The sequence below is a fragment of the Physeter macrocephalus genome, chromosome 4 (assembly GCF_002837175.3).
Source record: "Physeter macrocephalus isolate SW-GA chromosome 4, ASM283717v5, whole genome shotgun sequence".
Classification (NCBI taxonomy): domain Eukaryota; kingdom Metazoa; phylum Chordata; class Mammalia; order Artiodactyla; family Physeteridae; genus Physeter; species Physeter macrocephalus.
In genome coordinates this window covers 130375481-130395858 of record NC_041217.1, presented here as the reverse complement: position 1 = coordinate 130395858, position 20378 = coordinate 130375481, and the positions used below count along the sequence as shown (strand labels likewise).

At 39.1% G+C, this 20378-nt stretch overlaps 1 protein-coding gene across 1 annotated transcript in view; it reads left to right on the top strand.

The window, feature by feature from the left end:
• The first annotated feature begins 4339 nt into the window (after positions 1 to 4339).
• The window catches only part of ALG6 (ALG6 alpha-1,3-glucosyltransferase), a 61081-nt gene continuing 45042 nt past the window's right edge, over positions 4340 to 20378 (top strand). The window contains exons 1-3 of the mRNA XM_055084566.1: positions 4340 to 5036; positions 5214 to 5291; positions 8274 to 8545. Coding sequence (XP_054940541.1) covers positions 8464 to 8545 — 82 coding nt within the window. The 5' untranslated portion in view covers positions 4340 to 5036; positions 5214 to 5291; positions 8274 to 8463. The remainder of the gene's footprint in view (positions 5037 to 5213; positions 5292 to 8273; positions 8546 to 20378) is intronic.

The following is a 20378-nucleotide window of genomic DNA, read 5'->3' as shown; positions in this document are numbered from 1 at the left end:
CTCCCTCCCTCCCTTTCCCTCCCTCTTTCCCTCTCCTTCTGTCTCCCTCCCTTTTTCCTCTTCAGTAATTAGGTAAAATAAATCATAGGAATATTGATACTTAACTTCTATCTTACACCTTTTAACTTCTATTTTACACCTTTTACTCCTTTCCCACACCAAGAATCCTGGTATCAAAATACCGGGATGGTAGAATCTGAATATCACATAAATCTTCATTTTCTTTACCCCCTTTACACATACAGTAGTCTTAGAACAATAACACTAATCCTAATGCCAACAACATGAGTTACTAACAACAATCATTTAATTTTTTTTTAACACATCTTTTTTTTCTTAGGGTATATTGCACTTGGGATACATCATTAAATTACAGTGTTTTAAAGTCACTTGGGGGAATTCCCCAGTGGTCCAGTGGTTAGGACTCCACACTTCCACTGCTGGGGGCCCGTGTTCGATCTCTGGTCGGGGAACTAAGATCCCTCAAGCCACGCAGCATGGCCAAAAAAGAAGAAATAATAAAGTCACTTGGAACATTTATTCTCTGTGCAGTTGAGCCACCAATTGGATACACATTGTATCCAAATTTCTTTTGTTTCATTCTATTTCTGGTTTTTGGGGATTTATTTTTTTCCACTTAATTTTGTTTTATAATTAACTTAATTTTCAAAGTTCATAATCATACTAAGGACAGTCTTCATCAATATTTTGTCTTTTTTTAGGGGTGCAAAAAATGAAAATGACTTGAAAATGAATGAAAGTAACTAAGATTCATATTTAATGATAGTCCTGACATCTATTTGCTGTATTTCTTAGGGAAATTACACAATGTCTCAAAACAGCATTTCCAACAAGTGTGTTTCATGAACCACTCTGTAGAGTGGGATGTCAGAGTTGGGTTGGGGTGTGGGGATAGGATTTCATGGTTAATGTCTGAGAATTCTGTATTCTCTTGGAGAGTCATGACTTATAATAACACACAAAAGCCTCTGAGAAAACCTGGAGTAAAGAATCCTTTTGTAGATTTGTGTAACCCATTGTTTTCAAACTTATCTCTGTATCAAGAGATTGTCCTCATACTTTTCTTTTACCTTTTTTTTTCTTTGACAATAGGTATCACACTGAATGACAGTTCTGTGGAACATACTTTGGGAAATGTTGATCTCAAGTTTTCTTGTATGTCCAAAAAGGATAATAATACCTGTTCTACCATTCTCAGGGTTATTGTGAGGATCAAGTGAATTGGATATGAACAACTTTTAGCATATAAAAGAGAACACTATTTTGCCAGTGGCTATATGGAAATTTGGAGGTTCACACTAACTCTATGCTGCTTAGGTGGACTTATTCCCCGGAGGAGGCAAAGGTATGATGAAACCTGGAGATTTCAGAAGAATGGCAAATGACATATAAGGGTCAACTGAGAAAGATGTACAGAGAAGAAAAAGTTATTTCAGAAAACAGCTGTGATCAGATGAATGGTTTTCACCTAGAATCAGGGAAGTCCTGGGCTTGATATAGAAAAGGGCTTGTTTTCTTAATAAGTGGAAGTGATCTAGGGACGGGACTAGAAACTACTATAAAAGTATGATTTGTGTGAGGAAGTTTGCCTAGTACATTGAGTATTCAGAGTACCTTTGATAAGGTATGTACTAGTTTGTTAGGGCTGCCATACAGAAAACCAGAGACTGGGTGGCTTAAACAACAGAAATGTATACTCTCATACTTCTGGAGGCTAGAAGTCCGAGATCAAGGTGTCAGTGGGGTTGGTTTCTTCTGAGACTTCTCTCCTTGGCTTGTAGACTGCCACCTTCTCCATGTCTGCACATTGTCCTCTGCGCGTGGGCATGTCCGTTGCCAAATTTCCTCATCTTATAAGGATATCAGTCATAATGAATTCGGTTCTACCCTAATGACCTCATTCAAAACGCATTTACTGAGCATCTGTTATATATAGGCACTGGACATTCAGAGGTGATAGTACCTAGTGGAGGGAAAGAGCAGTAGTAGGTATATAGATGTAGTGGTGGGGCAGTTCAGGTATGAATTAGAGGCTTTGACGTTCCTTCCACTATTTATTCAATGAAAATTTTAAGCATCAATTTTGTTCTAAATACTGTGTCAGAAGCTATTGGGTTGGGAGGCAGAAAGGAGAGACTGATACCAACTGTCATCATTTGAAGATACATCTTTTATCATGCATTGATATTTCTGAAATTATATGTGTTTTACAATCATAGTAAGTTTAGATGGTAACTTTTGTTTCTCTCTCAGTGGTGCATAAAATGGTGCTTCTTAAAACTGACAGAGCCAATTAGATTTAATAAAACATGATTTTTGGTCTGCCAAACACAGTTCTTATTCACAAGATGCTTAATATTTATGATCCTGTGATGTACTGGATTTCCTCCTACCCACGTAATATCCTTCATCAGCTTGCCTTTTTCCTCTTGGCCTTAAATATGTGTGTACTCAAGTATGGTTGTCTATTTTCTTTTTGTACTGTCTCCATGTTTCTTCAGCCAAATGAAAGATGTTCATATCTCTATCTTCAGCCCCAACTTCTTTCCTGGGCTCTGATTCAAAACTGGTACTTAAATATTACTACTTTGTTGTCTTGATGTCACCTCAAACTTAATACAATGCATCATATTTCCCTCCAAGCCAGTTTCTCCTTCAGGCTTCTCTAGATCTTTCCGTTCTTCTGGTAATTCAGACTTGACACCATGGGAGCCATGCTTGACTTTCCCCTCTCCTTTGTTTCACTTCTACATATCTACTATGTTACCAAGACCTGTATATTCCTCCTCTGGCATTGATCTCTTCCTTTCCAGTTCCACTATTGCCATCTCAGTCCTGGCTCTTGTCTAATCACGCATGGACTACTAAAAAGATTTCTACTTCTCTTTCTGATTTATTTTATCCCTTATTACTACTTTAAATTTTCTCTAACACTTTATTGTATACTTGCTAAAAGTCATTACATGCTAAGTCATTCAATGGTCCCTTACTGATCACTGAATAAATTCTGAACACCACAGCCTGGTATACAAAACTCTCCATAATTAGTCCTTTCCAGCTTCATCACCCACCATCTCAACTGGAGGAAATGTTCTGCACTTTTCAACCGCTACGACTTTGGCTTGAACCATTTCCTTTGTCTAGAGTCCTACTCCCATCCTCCTGGCTTATGAAGGCCCAGGCTTTCCTTCAAAGCTCAGCTGACTTCTCCAAGGAAAGCATTTCCTGATAGTACTTAGTTTACAGTGAACCCTCTTCTCTGAACTCCTACAGTACTTAATGCATATACCAGTAATCTGACATTTAGCATCTGTTCCTCTATCCTTTTATGCATGAAAATGACTTTCCAATGAGAATTAAATCTCTTGAGGTCAGGAACTTGGCCATATTTCTTCATATTTCCAGGGCCGATGGTCTTTAAACATAGTAGGATGAAATTTTATTTTGGGAAGTTTACCTAGCCCACTCACTCATTTCATAGATGAAGAAACCGAGATCCAGAGAGTTGTTCAGATCCACTTAGTATAAAGCCATAGCCAAAGCCAAATATTTGCTGGTAGTTACAGATTACAGAGGGGTTGGCTTTTACAGAATGGCAAGATTCAGAAGGGGGATATGAGGGCATTCTTTGACTAAAGGAAGGGAATATGGTCATTATTTGCAAGTTTGGGCATAGGTGATCCAAGCTGACTGATGGGGATTGTGTGGTGGCTACTGGAGGGCAGGGCTGCTCTTCTGCATCACCAACAGTCTCAAAAATGGCTGGACGTTCAATACTCTTTCTTCCATGAAGTGACTTCCCAGCCTTAATACCTTCTTCTTCGCAGGCATGTAGCTTGAAGAAAGTAAAGCAGGTTGGCTTTCTGGCTCCTCGAGGGCACAGGTCCAGAGGAAGATCCCCTGCCCGCTGGTGAGGACTAGCCATGGGGCTGTCCACTGTGGGAAGCGAGCCAGGACGCGCCCCTGACAGGAATCCGTGGACTAAGCAGCCTTTCAGGCCTTGGCCACGATCCCAGGAAATTAGAGCAAGGGGCTTTCCACCTGCCCCAAGCCTCACCCGGACGCCAGGCCTCTCGGGTTCCAGCCGCTGGTGCTCCGCCTCCGAAGCCGGCCGCCTCCTCTCCGCGCCTTTTCCCCGCCCCTCCCCTCACGCTCGACGGGCTCGCTCCCGCGCAGGGCACGCGGACGGCGCGCGAGCACGCGGACGCGGAAGGAAGGCCGGCGGGGCATTCCGCCGCGGGGGCGAGCGCGCAGGCGCCTTCCTGGGACCCGCTGCGGCGCGAATCCCAGCGTTCCGCGGGCGGCGGGGTAAGGGGTCCGGTCCCTGCCGTTTTGGGGCGCCCGGCCGGGGTGGGGAGAGACTGGGGCTGGCGGCCTGGCTCCCGGTACCGCTTCGCTCAGAGGAACGGCACGCGAGGCCTCCGCAGACCAGCCCGCAGGCTCGCTTGGGAGTCGGCTGGGGGACGCGGTGACGGTGGGGGGACCCTGGGCTGGAGCGGCTTGGCACCCTTGTTCCTGAGGTCCTGAGGGTCTGGCCCGCCGGAGAAAGGGAGAGACACATCAGGAGGGGTCACTTCGGCGAGACGTGCTCACCTGGGATAGCAGTAGTCCCTGGCTGTGGTGTCCACCTGGGGGAGGGACCTTTCAGGCTGAAAGGAGCAAGTTCGGCCCTGGGACGTGGACGGCAGACTTTTTTTTTCTGTCCAGACGCACCCTCGGGGCAAAGTAGGACGGAAAACTCCTCTGCTGCCCGCGTGGCGACTTCGTGGCGCGAGGATGGGTTAGGAAGTTACTGTGCTTTGCTTTACAGATGGGAAAAGTAATAACCCTTTTTACTGTTCAAGGAGAAGAGATCGGTTGAAAGTGTCACATAATATCTTTAACCATAAAGGACTCAGTAAAATTAGGTACTTCCCTTCACACACGAAGATCTCCATTCAGGAAATATAATACTTTATGAGTACCTGCTTTCGGCCAACATTGTTCTAAGCGCAGGGAACCGAGCCACGACTAAGGTAGGAGGATCCCTACTTGCCTGGAGCTTATATTCTAGTTGGCAAATAAATGTAATTTCCTTTATACTTTTTAATTGGAATATAACATGTACAAGAAAATACTGTACACAAATCATAAATTGTAACTAGTTGATTTATCATTAAGTAAACACATCTTTTAACCACCACTCAAATCAGGAAGCACCATTCACAGCATCTTCTCAGAAGACCTTCCTGGAGACCTCTCCCAGTCGCCATCCCCTTTCCTCCCCAAAGGTAACCTCTTTCCTGATTTCTAACACCACAGATTAGTTTTGCCTATTTATGAGCCTTTTGTAAATGGGACCATATGGTGTGCATTCTTTGGTGTCTAGCTTTTTAAACTCAAGATTATGTTTGTGAGATTGTTTCATGTTGTGTGAAAATATAATTTCTGATAGTGAAAAGAATTAGGAAGAAAATAAAAGAAGGTAACGGTACAAACAGTAGGAACTGGAAACCTTAGTAAGAGTGGCCAGGGATGAACTTTCTGAGGGGATGACTTGAGGTATAAGATGAATGACAAAAGATTGGCCAGTGAGCTGACTTAAGAGCGTTCCAAGCAAAGGGAATAGAATTGGAAAGGAACTGAGGTATGAATGAAATGGGCAGTTTCTAGAAAGAGGGAAGACCTTGTGGGAAAGTGGGCGGAGACGAAATTGGAGACGTAGGCAGGATCTTATGGCTGAGGTATTTGGATTTTATTCTAAGCATAATAGATGCTAGGAAGAGATGTTTTTGATGTCCTTCAGTTTCTAACATGAGCCACTTGTGGAGGATGTGAAGGCCTACCCATTTTACTCATTAAAGAAACCCTACAAAAGTGGCAGTACTTGTCACTTACTGGGGATTAGGACATGTTGGGAGACGAAATCATCTTTTGTATTGTCAGGATTTATATTAATTTAGACACATAATATGCATCCAAAATCAGATTTAAAACACAGTTTAGAAATTAGTTACCTGTTCTCCACTCTAAAAATATTCTTTTCAAGTTGTTGCTTAGCTTCTGCTTGAACCTTTCAAAGAGGAACTCCTTTCTCAAGAAGAAACTCATTTAATTTTTGGACGGCTCTAGTTAGAAGAGTTTTTCTAATATTTAATCTAATATTGGTCATCAGTTCTGGATCCATGCAGAACTGATAATTATCATCTGTTATCTGTTGCCTCCCTTTAAATACTCAAGCAGTTGATTTTTGTTGTTTTTTTCACATTTAAGTGCAGAACTTTGAATTTATTTGAATTTATCCCTCTAATGATTTGTGGAGTTAGATTTGGTCCATCATAGATGTTGTCCAAATCTTTTTGGATATGCTTCTTTCATGTGTCAGCTGTTCCACCTTTGTGCTTTTAATTTTTAAATTTGTTTTATTTTTTAATTTATTTGTTTATTTTTGGCTGTGTTGGGTCTTTGTTGCTGTGCGCGGGCTTCATCTACTTGGGGCTGCACTTTTTTTGTTGTTGTGGTGCACGGGCTTCTCACTGAGGTGGCTTCCCTTGTTGCGGAGCACGGGCTCTAGGCACGCAGGCTTCAGTCATTGTGGCTTGCAGGCTCAGTAGTTGTGGCGCACGGGCTCAGCTGCTCCGCGGCATGTGGGATCTTCCCGGACCAGGGCTTGAACCCATGTCCCCTGCATTGGCAGGTAGACTCCTAACCACTGCACCACCAGGGAAGCCCCATCTTTGTGCTTTTAACAAACTTGATCAGAAAAGTTCCCTGGTGGCCTAGTGGTTAGGATTTCTTGCTTTCACTGCTGGGAGCTTGGGTTCAATCCCTGGTTGGGGAACTGAGATCCCTCAAGCCACGCGGTGCAGCCAAAAAACAAAAAAACTTGATAAGCATGTCATTGGTTAAGCATTATGTTCTTTTAAAGTTTATTATGATTATTAAATGTTGTGGATTATTGATTTAACTTGTTTGTATTAGTTATTTAAATTTCCAAGATGGAATATTAGTTAAACTGTATTTTTAAATCCAGGAATTATCATTTGTAAAGTCAATTTTAAACTTGATATCTCAGCAGAAAATAGAGTGTTGTATTGCAATTCTGAAATATATAGTGCAATGCGTTGCTAAAAGGGGCTTTTCGAGTTAGACTAAAAAAGGATTTGAAAAGTTTATAATGGCCTATAAACTGTGTCAAACCTGAAATCAACATCGGAAAGTGATTTAATTTTAATTTTTTGGCCTACCTTGCCTCTGTGGTAGAATTTCTAATGAACAGTGGAATGATCAAAGGTGGATGCAGTAGGAGGGAGGAAGGAAAAAGGGAATTTATATAAACCAGATTTGAATAATATAGTCACATAGCCTTATTAAATGCTTTGAGTCATTCTACCTGATTGAGATGCTAGACTTATTAGTTCTAGAGTTGTCCCTTGCTATTTTTAAGTAAGAAAATACTTTTTTGACCTGTAGGTAGAATATGCCAATTTTTCCCTAAAATTTTCATTTATATATTAATTTCATTTTTCTGAATATATGTAAATTAAATTATATCCTGTGGTTAAAACGGCCCATGATTTTTCAAATCTTTGAACTTTTAGAACCCCGACCCAATAGGGAAAAAGTAAAAAAAAATGAAGCATGTAAGTGGTTAATTGTATTTTACTGCTTTTGTATTTTCTCATAAGAGTTGGGGCTATTCTTATTGATTCTTACAAAGGTTCATTCTCTAGAATAGAAAGTTGGTGTAGTTAGTTCAAGTATATTTTGGAAGAAAAGAAAAATCAAACTACGTAAATTACTTTAGTGGAAGATTTTCTCAAGCTGAATATAAAGATAAAAGTCCTCTTTCTGTCTACACCAAAGGTAAAATCACCCCTTTGTTTATCTTTGTGGTCTTGTTTTTATCTGTAGGTGAAAATTCTCTGTTTAGAACTGACCTACTATCTACATATCTCTGTTGTTTTTCTTCACTCAGAAATATTTCCTTGTGAGAGCAGATCCTTACTATATCTTTAGTATATGTGCTGCTGAAGCGAGCACTTTACTATATCTTTAGATATATTGAGTCACATTTAATGGGCAGAGCTACCTTTTGAGGTACATTTCCCAACTAGAGGACTAGGGGATAAGGAACTTAAAATTATCACCTTTCCTCGATTCCCCGCCTCTGCTTCCCCCACTTCTCCATCTTTCTACTTGGTTTAATGGGTTTGTTGTTGTAGGTACTATGCTTAGCTAAATCTTGGTATCGTTTTTCTTTTTTCCTGCAGGCTACTTCTTCATAGACATAAAAATCAATATTTGACTGGAAACAAAGCATCACTTAAAATCCTCTCAAATTCCTAATTCCAAAGAATTGATAACATTTCTCTGATCAAGAAAAGAAGTGATTGACTGCGTGTTAAAAGTATTCCGGCATTGGTCCTGTTATTTTTCCTCTCCCTAAATTTGAGAAGAAATATGGAGAAATGCTACTTGATGACAGCTGTTGTCTTACTAGGACTAACAGTACGGTGGACAGTTTCTCTTAATTCTTACTCAGGTAATGCATTTTTCGTTTAAGACAGGTAAATAATTTTTTGAATCATTTTTCTTGTTTGTTTTTTGAGGTTTTTAGTTTTTGGTAATAGTTTATAGTCTTCTGACCGGGACAGAGAAGAATTTTAGGTTTTATTGGTGTAGTCAAGAATATACACTTAAGCATCTAATTCTAATAAATAGAATTTGTATAAGAGCTAAATAGAAGCATGGGCTTTGTGATAATGGTAAAACAAAGATGTGTTTTAACTGGGAAGATGACAGGTTGAGAAACAATTATCTATTAGGCATTGAAGAGAGAAATGAGCTAGTACTTCAAAGGGGGAGCAGAATCAAAAGAGGCTTTTTTGTTTGTTTAGGGTAGAGAAGGCATGCTACTACATTGAAAGGAAGAGACCAGTGGAGAATAAGATAGGGGACTATGTGAGAGAAAGGGAGGAGGAATTGATGGAGTGTGGTCCTGGAGGCTGGGGATGGGATTAAATTTAACTTTGTGAGTATTTATTTAATACTTCTCATGTTCCAGGCATTATGCTAAGTGCTAGAAATTCCAGGTGAATACTTAGATACTTAACGGCTCCAGTACTTAAAGAGTCCACATTTTAGTAGATAAGTAGTCACAATACAATGTGATAATTATAATGTTGAAGTATGTGTGAGGTTCAAAGGTAACATAGAGAAATGAGTGATCAGGATGCATTGGAGAAAATTTTTCAGAGAAGATGATTTTTGAGTTCAAGGTTTGAAGGATGAGTTGGAATTTGCTAGGCAAATGAAATGGGGAAGATATTCTAGACAGCAGAACATGTGCAAAGACATGGTGGATGGCATGAGAGCATGGTTAGAAGTGTTTGGTATTGGATAGCATAAAAAGAAGGAACGAAAAGGATGGGGAGGGATGGCTAGAGGTTTGGCTATACAGTTAGCTCGAGAAATTATTTGTGTCTTAGAAAAATAACTTTCATTGTAATAAAAAATGATTGTAGCAAGAAGGTTGGGTGTAAAGAGACAAATGAGACAATCTTAATAATAGAAGTAAGAGCTACTCTTTTCTAAGTATTTACCAAATGCTAGACACTGAGCATTTTCCTAATACCACACCACTGAAGATAGGTATTATCTCTAATTTACAAGTGGAAGATGAGACAACCAATAAATGACAACTGGGACTCAAATATAGTTATATTTTATTCCAGAGTCAGTGCTTTAACTCTCCTCTCTGGCCTCTGAGAAGGAAGTCTTGAGCTAAGGCAGTTAGTTGAAAGATGGAGAAATGAATTTAAGGAATATTGAGGAAGTAAAATCACTTGAATGCAGCCATAGACTTGGGTTCAAATCTTAGTTCTTTCACCTGTTGGCTGCCTGATCTTGGAGAAGGTTCTTAATCTTCATGAACTTTGTGTACCTCATCTACGAAGTATGAATATTAATATGTACTTTAACAGAGTTGTTGTGAGGATTGAGATAATATGTATGGATTGTGCTTTATTTTTAGTAATGTAGGAATATAATCAGCACATTAGTGGTTCATAAATGTTTTCTCATTTGATCCTGACATCAGGTCATTTAACTCCAAAATATTTATCAAGTGTCTGCTGTGCAGCAAAAATAGGTCTTGCTGGTGATCATATCTTTAGGTCTGGTCTTTAGGGTGACCAAGAATAATACATGGTATGTACCTGTGATATTGTGATTCATAATAAGACATATATATTTGGTCTTCATCTGTGGTTTTGGCACAGAGCTCCTAAAACCGCTGGAATTTTCTAAGTGAGATGATAAAGTTGTCTTTTGTTATGTTAATGAGGTGGCTTTGGGTCCCCCACTTAAGGATGGAGCCTGGTTGCCAGGCAAACCAACCTTATGCTTAGAGGGTGGGAACTTTCAATCCCACCCCCTGATTTCTGGGGAGGGGAGGGGAGGGGAGGAGAGGGGAAGGGTTAGAGATTGAATCATTGCCTATGGCCAGTGATTTAATTAGTCATGCCTATGTAATGAAGCCTCTATTAAAACCCAAAAGGACTGGATTTGGAGAGCTTCTGGGTTGGTGAACACGTGGAGATGCAGGTAGAGTGGCATGCCTGGAGAGGGCATGGAAGCTCTGCACTCCTTTCCCCACACCTTGCCCTATGCATCTCTTCCATCTGGCTGTTCTCATCTTACATCCTTTTATAATAAACCAGTAATCTAGTGAAGAAAAATGTTTCTCTGAGTTCTGTGAGCCACTCTAGCAAATTGATCGAACCTAAGGAGGAGATTGTGGGTACCTCTGATCTATAGCCTGTCAGTCAGAAGTACATGTGATAACCTAGATTTGCCATTGACACCCTGAGTTGGAGGGGGCAACCTGCAACCTGTAGGCAGTAGGTCTTGACACTGGTGTCTGAAGTGAGGGTGTATGGGATGCAGTCTTGTAGGACTGAACCCATAACTTATGGGATCTAATGCCGTCCCCAGGTAGATAGTGTCAGAATTTAGTTGAGATATAGGATACCCAGGTGGTGTCCAGAGAATTGCTTGCTGGATGTGTGTGGGAAACCCCCCCCGAAATGTTGTAATTTGGTCTTACAATCACACTTTTACTTCCCTAGAGAAGTTCACAGTCTAGTGGGTAGGGCAGACATGTAGATATATATTACATTAAAATATAGTGTGGTATAAACAAAGTAGACTGGGAGCACAAGGGACTTCTAATTCAGATGAGAAAGGCTTAGAATGCAGTAAGTTCCCTACATACGAGCCTCCAAATTGTGAACTTTCAAAGATGCGGACGTGTGTTCGCCTGTCCAATCATGTAAATTAGTTCACGTGACTGGCGTACCTTGTCACGTGTGTGCATCCTCTACAAGTGGTTGTGCTTTTGTGTACTTTACTGTACAGTACTGTATAGAGTACAGTAGTACAGTATCTTTATTTCAAGCCCAGGATGTCAAGAAGCAAGTGTAAAAGCAGCAGTGACATAGCTGGTACTGCTAAGAAGTGCCAGGAATTGGAGGCCCAGAGAAAGGACGAAGAGAGACAAGAGGAAGAAAAAGTAACTGAAGAACTGAAGAGATTCACAACGCAGGAAATGGCAAGGGGATTTTCTTTATTTGAGGAGGCACTGTTAGTTTTGAGGCATAGGACCCGAACGTAGAATGGTACACGAACGTTGCAACAGCCGTTCAGAATGCAATTCAGTGCTACCGTGTCATCTATGACGAGAAAAAAAGAGCTACTGCCCAGACATCACTGGTTTGTTTTTTCAAGAGGGTAGGTAGAATTGAATCCAGCAAGGAACCAGAACCTGTGCCGTCAACGTAAGGCCTGAGTGAAATTGCAGCTTGTCCTCTGTCTCCTATCGCTGACGATCCTTCAGCTCTACCATCTCCCACCTCCTCTCCGTCCTCCAGTCAGTAACTCTTCTTGCCTGTTCACTTGATGCCAGCCCCTGTATGCCGGCTGTTGTACTGTACTACTGTACTTTTCAAGGTACTGCACTGTAAGATTAAAAATGTTTTCTTGGGCTTCCCTGGTGGCGCAGTGGTTAAGAGTCTGCCCGCTGATGCAGGGGACACGGGTTCGTGCCCCAGTCCGGGAAGATCCCCCATGCTCCGGAGCGGCTAGGCCCGTGAGCCATGGCCGCTGAGCCTGTGCATCAGGAGCCTGTGCTCCGCGACGGGAGAGGCCACAACAGTGAGAGGCCCACGTGCCGCAAAAGAAAACAAAAATGTTTTCTTTATTTTTTGTGTTCGTTTGCTTTTTATGTATTATTTGTGTGAAAAGTATTATACCTATTACAGTACAGTACTATATAGCCGATTGTGTTAGTTAGGTACCTAGGCTAACTTTGTTGGACTTAACAAACGTGCTCTCGAAATGGAACTCAGTGTGTAGGGGATTTGCTGTATAACATTAAAGTTTGTTCTAAAAGGGAGGGAAGAATTTTACTAGGCAGAAGAGGAGGTGAGGAGAGTATTCCAGTAAGAGGAAATAGCATGACCAAGGGATGAGAGTTCTTTGAGGTTTGGTGAGGATGTAAGTGTGACTGGAATACAGGGTGCATGGTAAGTGGAACAGTAAGATATGGGGTGGCAGAAATAAATTTGAGGCAGACTGTGAGCCAAAGTAACGTGTGAGGGATTTATCTTTTGGGCTATAGAGGTTTTTAAGCCGGGAAGTCACATAATCAGATTTGTTTTTTAAGAAGACAGCTTTAGAGGCAGCATGGTGTTTGGAGTAGAACGTGTAGAGTCTGATGGTAGCATCTATGTGCAGTGGCCTCATGTATGTTTATAATGCTTATTTGAAGTTGTTACACATAGCTGGTTTCAGTGGTCATGGAAAGGGATGATGAGGGCCTGGACTAAGTGACTAAATTTGAGGGCCATATTAGGTAAAAATGTGACTAAATTTGAGAACCACATTAGGTAAAAATCAGCAAAATTTAATGACTAATTGTATGCAAGGATAAATAAGAAGGAAGAGTTTGAGAATGAGTCTGGTTTCTAAGTTTAGAGATACTGAGACTGAAAACTGAGAGGTAGGGCAAATTCAGTGGGGGAAGGTAATGAATTCTCTTTTGGTTATGTTAAGATTTGGGTGCATTTTAGTCATATTAAAAAGCGGGAATTTTGAGAGATGCAATTTGGCTGAGGGCACAGGAACACATAAATCCATATTCAGCTGGTCACAGAGAACACTTTGTTATTAGAGTTAGTTTCTAGCTTCATACTCCAATGCAGCCTGGTGGTGACCTTGGCAGGGCCAATAGCAAGACTTCTTTTTTCTTGGCTAGAATCAAAGTAGGCAGATCCTATTTTGTCCAATTTCTCTTTAAGCTCATGCCTAACCTCAGAACTAGAACAAAGCAAGTGCAAGAGATGAACCAGAAATCATTTGTGCCAATTCCTAGAGCCAGTTTTATGTAGGTGGTCCATTCTGAGCCTTTCTAGTATTGAGGCATTTCCCAAGTGGAAGGGTTCTTATTACTCCACATTCTTCACAGCATTCGGTAGTGTTAAACTTCTGAATTTTTGCCAGGCTGGAGTGTGTGAAATGATATTTTATTGTGATTTTAATTTTAATTTCCTTCATTGCTGAATTCATTTATTTATTTTGAATTTCATTTCTAAAAGATTGAGCATACTTTTGTGTTTATTAGTCATTTGTATTTCCTTCTCTGTGATATTTGCTTATGTTATTTGTACATTTATATTAGTTTTTTTCTTGTGTATTCTATATTTTGGCTTTTGTTTTTTTCCTATGTGTTCTGTATTCTGGAAGCTAACCTTTGTACAAGTTGCAGATATCTTCTCCCAGGTAATGGCTTATCTTTTCACACTTTATGGTGTCTTTTGGTGAGCAAGAGTTTTTGACTTTAAAATAATGAAATTTATCAATCATTTTCCTTTACTATTTGTGCTTTTGTATCTTTAAGAAATCCTTCCCTACTTCTGGGTCACAAAGATATTTTTCTAAAATTTTCTTCTAAAAATTGTAGGATTTGGGAATCCCCTGGCGGTCCAGTGGTTAGGACTGTGCGCTTTCAATACCGAGGGCGTGGGTTCAACCCCTGGTCAGGGAACTAAGATCCTGCAAGCTGTGTTGCGTGGCCCACAAAAAAAAAAAAAAAAAAAAAAAATTGTAAGATTTGTCCTTCCTGTTTAAGTCTTTATCTCCTTAGAACTGAACTTTATGTATAACATGTGAGTTAGGGAGCCATTAAAAGTTTTTTTTTCACATGGATAAAAACAGTTGTTTCAGCTCATTTATTGAATAGTCCATCCTTTCCCATAAATCTGCAGTACCAGCTCTGTCTATATCAGGTTTTCATACACACAAGGGTCTGTTTCTGGCTCTCTATTCTGATCCATTGGTTCATCACTACCATGTCTTATTACTATAATTTTACCTTGTCTTGATATGTTGTGAGGCAAGTTCTCCCACCTGATAGTTCCACTTCACTGGTGTCTGAGCTATTCTGGGCTTTGCTCTTTCATATTGTAGTAGGAAGAATTTCTTAAATGGTCCCCCAAAGATGTCCTGCCTTAATCCCCAGAACCTGTGAAAATGATGAGATCTATTTGGGAGTGATTATGTTATGTCATATGACATAATTGACTTTAAGATAGAGAGATTGCATTGGATTATCCAGGTTTGCCCACTTAATCACATGAGACCTTAAAAGCAGAGAACTTTCTCCAGCTGACAGTAGAAGGGAACCCTTGAGAGATTCAGATCATAAGGACTCAGCACTTTTGCTGGTTTGACAATGGAGGGGGCCATGTGAGAAGGAATAGGAGTGACCTCTAGTTGCAGAGAGTAGCCCCCAGCTGATAGTCAGCAAGGTACAGCGACCTCAGACCTGCAGCCAATCGCCTGAATGAACTTGGAACTGAATTCTTTCCCCAGGCCTCCAGGTAAGCGTCTAGACTGGCTGACACCTTATTTTGGCCTTGTGAGCCCTGAACAGAGAACCAAGTTATGTCCACCCAGACTTCTGACCTATAGAACTATTAGATTACAAAAGAATATTGTTTTAAGCTGCTAATTTTGTAATAATTGTTATGCAGCAATAGAAAGCTAATACACACATGTCTTTTTTTTTTTTTTTTTTGGCTGGTGGGATCTTAGTTCCCTCACCAGGGACTGAACGGCAGTGAAAGCGCCAAGTCTCAACCACTGAACGATCAGGGAATTCCCCATATATGTCTTTTTTAAAAATCAGATTGTTAAAGTCCTATGAAAAACCCTGTTGGGATTTTGACTGGAATTATATTCTATACTATTGATTAATTTGGGTGGAATTGACAATCATTACCATAGTAGGTAGGGCTTCTGATTCATTAAGATGGTATGCTTCTCCATTTATTTGTCTTCTTTAATGTCTTTCAACAAAATTTTATAGTTTTCTACATGAAAGTCTTATACATCCTTTCTTAGATGTATTCCTAGGTGTCTTAAACATCTTTTCTTCCTCACCATTGTAGATGGTATCTTTTAAAAAATTGCTTTTCTAAATGCTTTTTCCAGGGGTATAAAAATGTGGTTTATTTTTTAATATTTGGTAATTTTCCTAAACTTGTAATTCTAATAATTTCTCTGAAGTATTTTTTGGATCTTCTGTGTAAAATAAAGTGATCTATGAATAATGGCAGTATTATTTCTTCTTTTCTACTGCCTACCCTTTTTATTTCTTTTTTCTTGTCTTCTTAATTCTAGGACCTTATTACAGTGTTGAATAGAAGTAGTGATTCAGGCTGCTTTCTCTTGTTCCTAATTTTAATAGATGCTTTTAATTTACCATTGAGTATGTTTTTGTTCTTTCTAGCATTGCACCAACCTTGCATCCCTAGAGTAACTCTATTTGTGATATGTTATCTTTTTTTAAAGTATATTGATAGATTTAGCTTACTAATTTTTTATTTATGATTTTAGCATCCATGCTTACAAATAAAATTGGCCTGCAATTTTACTTCCTTAAAATGCCTTTGTCAGATTTGTTTTCAAGGATGTGCTAGCCACATAAAATGAATTAAGGAGTATACCCTCTTTTCCTAAAATCTGGAATAGTACTCAAGACTGGAATTGTTTTTGGTTTAAAATATATGTTCTCCAGTTTAATAGTCTGCATATAACCATTTACTTAATATCAGTTGTTTTGATTCAAATTTTTTATATTCTTTCTGATTTTTGCCCAGTTGATCTACCAGTTATTGAGAGAGCTGCAGTTTCTTTTTGTAGTTCTGTCAATTTTTGTTTGAATGTTTTGAATCTATATTATTAGGTGATTTAGAATTTTTTTCCTTGTGACTTGAATTTCATGACATCATTGTCATGTCTCTGTTTATTTACAGTAATGCTTTTGTCTTAATGTCTATTTCCTCTAAAATTAATATAGCTTTACTAGTTTTCTTTAGGTTAATTTTTGCTTGGTATATCTTCTTCTGTTCTTTTACCCTCTACCTCTGAATCCCTATGATTTAAATATGTCTAACCAATTCCCCTCCCTAATTCCATTTTCTCTCCCCTGATTTGGAAGCTATACTTTATTTTGTTCTTTCAGGGCTTACTCTGGAGATTTTCACGTACATATTTAACTTAACAAAACCTAAAATTCATATTTATATCCTCTTTTTGAACAACACTAGGACCTTAGAATGTTTTAACTCTAGTTAAAAATCTTCATCTCCTGCCCCAAATTAAAATGGTATTATTGCCTAGGATTTCAGTTCTTTCATGATTTTTGATGTTAGTCACTGTTATTTTATACAATTTATAGTTACCCAGTTTTACCCTCATTTTCTTTTTACCCTTCCTTCTTACATAGTACATCTTCCTTTGAGATCATTTTCTTTCTTCCTGAAGTACATCTTTGGGAGGGTTTTTTTTTTTTTTTAGTGAGAGTCCGTTGCTGGCAAACTCCATTTTTGTCTGAAAATACCTTTATTTTGCTCTTTGTTGTAAAGTTTTTCTGGGTATGGTATTCTGTATTGACAATTATTTTCTCTTAATACTTTGAAAATCTTCTCTCATTGTTTATTAGTTTCTCTTGCTTATGTTCAGACATCAGCTGTCATTTTAATTGTTATTCCTTAGTAGGTGATTTGTCTTTTCTTTCTTGCTGCAATTTCACTATGGTATATCTACATGTGAATATTAACAATTTTATCTTAGGATTTTTTGGGATTTCTGACTCTTAAGGAATGGTACCTTGTGTCTGTTTAGAAACTGCTCAGCCAACTGTCTCTTCTCATACTTTTTCTTCCTTGTAGAACTCTGGTTAGATATATGCTATATCTTTGTTCTTTTAATCATTCAGCAGGTGTGTGTAGGACACTCACTTTATGCCAAGGGTAGGTGATATAGCAGAGAATAAAAAAGACAACAGTTTCTTCACCTCATTGACTTCATAATTTTGTTATCTCTTCAAATATTGCATCTCTCTCATTTCTATTCTCCTTGTGCAAACTATGTTGGGTCTTTTCATTCCCTCTATACCTCATAATTGCTTGTATTTTCCTTCTCATAGTTTCTTCGTACTGCTTTCTTTATAATCATCAGATCTGTCTTCCTATTCATTACTTTTCTCTTTAGCTGTGTTTAATCTGTTTAATCTAGGCCACCAAAGATCATTGGATTCCCTCAGGACAAGTGCTTACTCTTCTGGGTCTACTCTTTTTTTGTTTTTTCTGGCCTCTAAGGAATTCTCTTATTTTGCTGCTGATTCAGCCATATATTAAAATTGTACATGTATAATATATAAAATAAATAATTAAAAAATATATACTTTTCCTGTATTGGAGGTGTTTTTCTGACCTTCTGAGTCTGCCATGTTGCTGGAAACTAGTTTCATCTGTATTTTTTAAAGCTCCACAGGTTATTCTGATTTTTACAAAAGGTTGATAGAGATGATGGTTGAAGCCACAGAGTTGGGAGCATCTGTAGTACAGAAGAAAACGGGTTTAACCACTGATCATCTTCACAGAGAAGGGGTAATGATTAAAGGAGACTGAGAAGAAATCATGTAAGATTAGAGCCTGGAGAAGTTATTATCCTGGAAGCCGGGGAATTAGAGAATTTTAAGAAATAAGGACTGGCCAACAGTGTCAAGTTCTAGACATGTCAAGTAGAATGAAAATTTAAAATAGAGGATCACTAGGATGCCATTGTGAGCTTCCTAACTACCAGACCATAATGGACTAAATGGGAGTTAATAAGTGGACATAGCAACTTTTAGGAAGTTTGTTAGTGAATGGAAGGAGGGAGTTAATTGGTAGCTGGAATGGGATAAACTGAGGAAAAGCCCAGTTAAAAGTTGTCATATGAAATATGTAATTTGTGTTACCTTGCTTTCATTCCATAACTGGTCCTTTGGATAGTCATTCCCTTTTCTTACTTCAGGCTGTATTACTCCTGATCATTATTTAGTTTGCAATCCTATGTCTTCTAATTTTCCTTTAGTCTTCTAATTTTGACAGATATATTATTTTCTTTGCACTCTTTATTTCAAGAGAAAGTTAAATTAATATCAGGGTATAGGGTTAAATAATTTTTAAAAATCACACCATTTCAGTATTACTAGTGTACATAATCAAATGCTTAATGGGAATCAAGTAGAGGACAACACACATATATAATACTTTTCTATCCCTGTGGCTTACATACATTACTTATTCTAACTTTTCTCTCCTAAAGTCTGAGCTTACTCAGTTCTCTCATCTGAAAACAGGACTCCTGTTACTTATTTTATTTTTAAAAATTATTTATTTATTTATTTATTTATTTTTGGCTGTGTTGGGTCTTCATTGCTGCTGCGGGCTTTCTCTAGTTGCAGAGAGCGGGGGCTACTCTTCCTTGTGGTGCACAGGCTTCTCCTTGCAGTGGCTTCTCTTGTTGCAGAGCATGGGCTCTAGGTGCACGGGCTTCAGTAGTTGTGACATGCAGGCTCAGTAGTTATGGCTCGCGGACTCTAGAGCATAGGCTCAGTAGTTGTGGCACACGGGCTTAGTTGCTCCGTGGCATGTGAGATCTTCCCGGAGCAGGGCTCAAACCTGTGTCCCCTGCATTGGCAGGCGAATTCTTAACCACTGTGCCACCAGGAAAGTCCTGTTAACTTATTTTAGACCTTACTCTTAACAGTATAGAGTTTACTTAAAAAACTAAAAATACAGTTACTATATGATCCAGCAATCCCACTTCTGGGCATATATCTGGCAAAAAACTATAATTTGAAAAGATACATGCACCCCAGTGTTCATTGCAGCAGTATATACAATGGAAGGAACCTAAATGTCCATTGACAGATGAATGGTTAAAGAATATGTACAATAGACTATTACTCAGTCATTAAAAAGATGAAATAATGCTGTTTGTAGCAATATGGATGGACCTAGAGATTATCGTACTAAATGAAGTAAGCCTGACGGACAAATATCATGATATCGCTTGTATGTGGAATCCAAAAGAAATGATACAAATGAACTTACTTATAAAATAGAAATAGACTCACAGACATAGAAAACAAATTTATGGTTACCAAAGGGGAAAGGGATTATTTTTGGCTGTGTTGGGTCTTCATTGCTGCTGCGGGCTTTCTCTAGTTGCAGAGAGCGGGGGCTACTCTTCCTTGTGGTGCATGGGCTTCTCCTTGCAGTGGCTTCTCTTGTTGCAGAGCATGGGCTCTAGGTGCACAGGCTTCAGTAGTTGTGACATGCAGGCTCAGTAGTTATGGCTCGCGGACTTTAGAGCATAGGCTCAGTAGTTGTGGCACACGGGCTTAGTTGCTCCGTGGCATGTGAGATCTTCCCGGAGCAGGGCTCAAACCTGTGTCCCCTGCATTGGCAGGCGAATTCTTAACCACTGTGCCACCAGGAAAGTCCTGTTAACTTATTTTAGACGTTACTCTTAACAGTATAGAGTTTACTTAAAAAACTAAAAATACAGTTACTATATGATCCAGCAATCCCACTTCTGGGCATATATCTGGCAAAAAACTATAATTTGAAAAGATACATGCACCCCAGTGTTCATTGCAGCAGTATATACAATGGAAGGAACCTAAATGTCCATTGACAGATGAATGGTTAAAGAATATGTACAATAGACTATTACTCAGTCATTAAAAAGATGAAATAATGCTGTTTGTAGCAATATGGATGGACCTAGAGATTATCGTACTAAATGAAGTAAGCCTGACGGACAAATATCATGATATCGCTTGTATGTGGAATCCAAAAGAAATGATACAAATGAACTTACTTATAAAATAGAAATAGACTCACAGACATAGAAAACAAATTTATGGTTACCAAAGGGGAAAGGGAGAGGAGGGATAAATTAGGAGTTTGGGATTA